At 41.3% G+C, this 6000-nt stretch overlaps 1 protein-coding gene across 4 annotated transcripts in view; it reads left to right on the plus strand.

Annotated features, from left to right (window-relative positions):
* Myo1b (myosin IB) overlaps positions 1–6000 on the plus strand; it is a 162133-nt gene that overhangs the window by 75874 nt on the left and 80259 nt on the right. For all 4 annotated transcript variants that reach the window (XM_028765684.1, XM_028765685.1, XM_028765686.1 and 1 more), the window contains exon 4: positions 1058–1152. In XM_028765684.1, the coding sequence (XP_028621517.1) occupies positions 1058–1152 (95 nt within the window). The remainder of the gene's footprint in view (positions 1–1057; positions 1153–6000) is intronic.

The raw sequence follows: 6000 nt of genomic DNA on the forward strand, positions 1-6000 counted from the left end.
AAGCTCTTTGCCTTGCAAATTCATTCTTTGGAACTGATTTTCCACCTCTTAAAATTTCTCTTCTCCGACTCCAGTTCCTACCCTTTTGGGTCGCTGTCTCCTCTGCAATGCTCTCCACATTATCACGAGGCATGAGCTATTCATGTTTGTTTCTTCTCTGCTTTCCATTCAGAACTCAAAAGAGGCTGAATGTTATTTTATATTCCCAGCTTGTTCTTGACACACTTGCAGTAAATAATGTCAACTTTCAGTAAATAATGTGTTAACAAATGGGAAGTAGGAACTTGGCAAAAGTATTTATCGTATTGCCCAGAGTTTGTTTTTTTTTTTCTTTTCATTTTTTCAATGAAAGAGGGACATTTATCTTGTTAGTAAAACTCAAGGAGGGACAGACCAACAGGAGGACTAGTCTCAGTGTCTTGATAGGGAAGTTCTGTTATCATAAGGTAGGATGAGGAGCCTGGCACTAGGCAGTGGCCAAGAACCACAGTGAACTCACAGTACTTACTGGGTCTTAAGTTCCGTCCTGCATTGTAAAGCTTCACAGTAGCTGTATTTAGCTTCATAGTAGTCACAACTAGGTGGCATTTAAATGTATTTTGCTAATGTTTGGAAAAAATATCTTTTATTATTATATCGACGCTTCCATAAATTGATAATGCTTTCTCACGATATTTAAGTGCTTGAGTATTTCCCTGAACAATACAATCTCAATATTACCCAGTTGTGGACATGGCAATGAGACACTTTCTCCTTGGTTCTCTGAATTACCTAGATTTTAATAGAAAGACATGCGCACACGAATGCACTCACAGGAGGGATAAGTAAAATTTCATTTTAAACTAAATAAATCAGTGTTATTTGCTTAGTAGAGAATTCATCAGAAAAGTAAATGGGCCAGAAAGGATGGATATATTGATTTGTATATTTTAAAAATTGTCAAGAAATGTGATGATTTACCTGTTCTTTGAAACAGATCACGGAGGCCCTTAGAATACCCAGAGGTACCTGGTAAGCACCTATTAACCAGCTGAATCCCCCACATTTATTCCTGCAGCTTTGCTTTGTCGGATGAAGCATACAGATCCCTTCGAGATCAAGATAAAGATCAGTGCATTCTCATTACTGGGGAGAGTGGAGCAGGAAAAACAGGTGAGACCACCACCAAACTGACCTTCTCTGGAAGGCAGATGCTGCTGAATGGCATCAGGAAAGGAGCCACATGGCCCTTGGCAGCCAGATGACCCTCGACTGCTGTGCAGGGGCTGATGGGCACAGTTGGTGCTCTGTGGGTAGCACATCTCTCATGTGAGGGGTCGAGGCACCATCAGGGTGCCAGCCAGTGTAAGTCCCAGCTTTGCTTCTCAACCTTCCAATGCTGTGACCCTTTAATACAGCTCCTCCTAACCATAACGTAGTTTTCATTACTACTTCATAACTGGAATTTTGCTACTGTTAGGAATTTCAATGTAAGTATCTGCTATGCAACTCCTGTGAAAGGGTCATTTGACCCTCCTTCCCTCGATACCAAAGGGTTTGTGACCCACAGGTTGAGAACCACTGCTCTAGCGTCTTTTGATCTTAAAGAACTGAGATGATGTAGATGTTGTGGAATACCTACAAGGACAGGCTATGCTTCTAATAAAAGGATTTCCGTGTGGTCCTGAATGAGGAAATGGTTTTATTCTGGAAAGATTTGGAAGTACTATACTCTGTACCCAAACTCGGAAAGAATAAAACTGTAGCAGGCATTGGCTTTGTTTGTTTGTTTGTTAAAACAGAAGGGCAAAAGGGGTTGGGGTGGGGTGGATTTTCTCTGTAAAATGCTTCAGATGAGAATCTTATAACTGGTCTTCCTCTGAGTATGCAGAAATGTGGTTGTGTTTCCATCTTGTATGTTATTGTAATGATTATACTTAACGCTTTCTGAGTCCTCATTGATGAAGAAAAGAAACTTTCCCACAATTGTGCAGTCACCTGAATCCATCTTAGCTTGGCCTTGAAAGCTTCCTTCTCATCTTCAGGATGGCTTTTCCTGTATCTAACTCCTTGCACTTTCTCAAGGGGTCCCTTTCCCACAGCCCCCTGTAATGAACAGTGAATTGTGAGGTAAGTGGCCAGCTTCTTTCCTTGAGCCCTCTGGAGACATACTGCATGGATTCTTTGGGAGTGGAGCAGGCTGTGTGTGCTGAAGGGGCAGAAATGCAGGAACCCCCACGTCACACAAGCATAGTGTCATAGGTTGGAAGAGATTTTAGTTGTAGGCCGTCCCATGTGAAATTCTCTGCATGGGGCAGCCAAACCCCTTGTGATGACAGAGTGCTTTTAACACTGTATTTGACTTACAGGTTCAACTAGTAGGCTTTTCTTCACCGACCTCTGTCTCCCAAGTGCTAGGATTTCAGTGTTCACTACCATACCCAGCCTCAAGCTAGCATTGGTGGACAAGATTATTTCAAACCTACACGTAAAACCTTTTATAAAACAAACAAAACTTACATTTTTGTTGTTCTTGTTCTGATTGAACAAAAGTTCAAAAAAGAACTGGCACATCCTTGTTTTGCCCTTTCTCAGAATTACTCTCATACTTGGGTGATCATAGCAGTAGTTATTACACTCTGAGCATTTGAGATGTGCTTGGCACCATATTTACGTATCACATTTTTATTGTGGAGAAACTGAGACACAAAATGGTTCAGCAGTTTTCCTGAATATCTCTATTACATTTACTGTTGCTTTGATTAAAATACCTTAAGGGAGAAAGGGCTTATTTTCGCTCAAATTTCTTTGTTATAGTCCATCATAGCAGGGAAGTCCCGGCAGCTTGAGAGAACTGGTTACATTATATCCACAGTCAAGAACAGAGAGGGATGAATTAATTAATTCATGACTCTGTTCAGCTAGCCTTCTTCACTCATACAGGTCAGGATCCCTTGCTTAGGGAATCATACCACCCACAGTGGGCATGTCTTCCTATATCAATTAACATAAGACAGACAATCTCTCAGAGACTTAGCCCCAGCCAACCTGCTCTAGACAATCCATTGACAGTCTCTTCCCCTTGTGATTCTACAGTGTATCAAACTTCCCTTCTCCTAGTTTCTGCAGTCTTTTAAAAGGAGGAATTATGTTTTGTGTCTACATATAGTCAAGTGATTAAATGAATCTCATTGTTCAATTTGAGGAGGTAGCCTCATGTCTATATTTGAGTAATTGGCAAAAATACCAGTTCTCCTGGAAATTGCCCAGAGTTAGCTATTTTAGTTATTATAAGGTCTATCCTAGAAGTTAATTGATGGATTTTCTTAGTGTTGGACATTTTTATCTCTCTCTTGTCTCTCCTTAGGTAGTTCCAGGTTCTCTCTGATTAATCGAATATCTTCTGCATTTGTACTTCCACCTAGCATTGCTTATTTAATCTTTGAACTAATGTATGACATTTCTACAGGATAAGAGCACCCGAACGGTTCTGATTCATCTCAAACTAACCATATGTAGAATAGATTTGGTTTTTCTTTTCTCTTTACTGTTCTGACTTCAATGGATTAGACTATATTGTGTCATCGCCTTGCTATGGAGGTACACCTGTCAGTATTTTTAATACCGTCTTCTCCTGTACCTTACATTCAGGTCCACATCGATTCCCATCCGTCTGTCTCTGGAAAATACTTCATCTGAGGTTGTTCTTCCTTTCTTTTTGTTCACATGGAGCCTCTTGTCCAAGCCACCAGCTGTGATTAGCTGTGTGTACTATTCATAGCCATTCTAAGGAGTCCCTTGTTCCCTTGTATACCCCAGTCTCTTTTATAGAGCTTGTTTTTTGGCTCTTCAGATTATGGGAGCTTCAACATGAAGAGTCACCGTGGGGGCTGACTTGCTCTTTACTTGTCTCTTCTTGTTCTTTCACATGAAACGAAGTTGATTCCTCGAAGCCACCAAGTGTCCTGTCTCCTCGGGACGGCCAGTGTAAGTGGTGGTGAACAACACAGAGCTATGTAAATGTTGATGCAGTTGCTTATTTATTTCTTTAGCTTTAAAAGCATAAAATCCGTTCCTTTGGCATGCTGGCCTAGTTGCTTGTTGTCTTTATCTGGTGGTGAGGTAGCCTTACAGCAGGGGTCTGTACTCTGGCTGTACCTCATGCCTCTGTCTCGTCTTGTCCTTTTTGATTCTGGCTGGCAGTCCACCTGTTTATTTCTGAGGGCTTTCTTTCTGTTTTTTCTTGGAAGGAATTCTTTATTGAGTGTTTTTTTGTGACTGATGCCTTTTAGAAAGGGTATTCTGACTATATCACTCATTCCTAAGTGAGTCATTTGGAAGTGGGCTGTGGTCACTTCAATCGCTCCTGGCCACTTCTTCACCTCCTTTGAGCATATTTCTAAGAAGTCAGGAGGCTCCTAATTAGTCGCAGCAATGTTGAGCATCCTCAGAACTGTTAACTTTGCCACTTGTTCCTGAAGCCAGGGTCCATCTCTTGTTAGGCTTGTGACTCTTTTAAGGCACAGAACAGAGGTGGATGGTGCTGTTTCATTCAGAATATTTATGTTCACACTTTTTGAGAAGAGATAAAAGCAGAGAAACCACCTCATTCCATCAGTAGATCACCTTGTTGTGTGGTGCTTTTCGTTGTGTGTGGTTTTCTGCTTAGTAGCTGGCATATTGGTTTCATGGCCTTGACTGTCACCTGTAGTCCTTTCTTCCATTTCTGCTCTCTGGATAGATTCCTTCCTCAGGTTCTGGAAACAGAGAGTGGCTTTGCAGGACTGTCATATTTGCAGCACACAATGTAGGTGCTACTCAGCCCGAAGCTGGAGGGGCACTCAGCTTTAGTTTAGAGGCAAAGGCTGATGAGCTGTTGCTGGCTGATAATACTCAAACAAAAGAGATGTAGAAACATACGGACTCTATTAGTTCACATTAGCGCCCATATACAAAAACAGACTGTCATAACTATACCTCTTGGAAGCCTCCTGGCATGGACTGGTAGTAGGCTGGCTAGTTTTTTGCAGGACTAGTCCTTGGATCATCTTTTAACATTGCCCCAATGTTACTGGGAGCATCTGGCCTGTGTTTGAGGTGTTGTGCTTCAGCTGTCCATTATCACCAACCTTGTGGTGTGGAGAGGTGGTGCTGTACTCCAGAGCAGCTGGTGTCCATACCCACTCAGCTGCACTCTTGGTAGGTGCTAACTTCTAAGCCCCTTTCTTGTGGATCTTAATGGCATCTCCTTACACCCAGTCCCTGGAGAGACTCAGGTTTTGGTGGTCATTTTATCTTTCTCTGTGTTTCTTTATTTTAAAAACTGGTCATAGAAAAGTTGCCTCTGGTTTGACTATGATGTTGTTACTAGACTCTAAAATGCCATAAATCCCAGGGTTTGTGCTGTTTAAGTCTCTGTTTTATGGAATTATTTATGACAAAATGAAATGATAGAAGTTAAATATAGAGATTGTATTATGAGGAATTTGGGGAGGAGGAGAGAACCCAGACTGCATTTGAAATCATTGTATTCACAAGTTTGACAATTTCAGTTCTGTACACATGCAGCTATTTAACTTCTGTTAGTAGGTACGTAAGATGGAGTAGAATTGTCATTTACAGAGAGTCTAAAATGTCCATTCCATAGAGTGTTTTCATTTAAGTCTATACTTAGTAGTTTAGACAGAAGTGCCACGCAGTGTCAGAGGGCTTATTTTATATGAAGTAATTAATTTAACTGGGCCATAAAACCCCTTGGCAGATGACGATGTTATTAGTCATAAACACTGGGGATGCTCCTGTGCTACTGGGTTATATAATATGGGCTTTTAGGGAGAAGCGTGAACTCTTTGAGTGCTATGGGGGTGCTGTTTAATTCATCACTGCTGTGCTAAATAAAAAATTCATCATGCCTTTTAAAAGTGCCCAGCTATTTCTAGGCAGTGAACTTGGAGTTCCCTTCTGTGAATTCAGATCCTTCGTGGCAAACTACTCAAGCTTCAGGATAGGGAGCACAAACTA

This window comes from Grammomys surdaster, unplaced genomic scaffold (genome assembly GCF_004785775.1).
Source record: "Grammomys surdaster isolate TR1022 unplaced genomic scaffold, NIH_TR_1.0 165, whole genome shotgun sequence".
Classification (NCBI taxonomy): Eukaryota; Metazoa; Chordata; class Mammalia; order Rodentia; family Muridae; genus Grammomys; species Grammomys surdaster.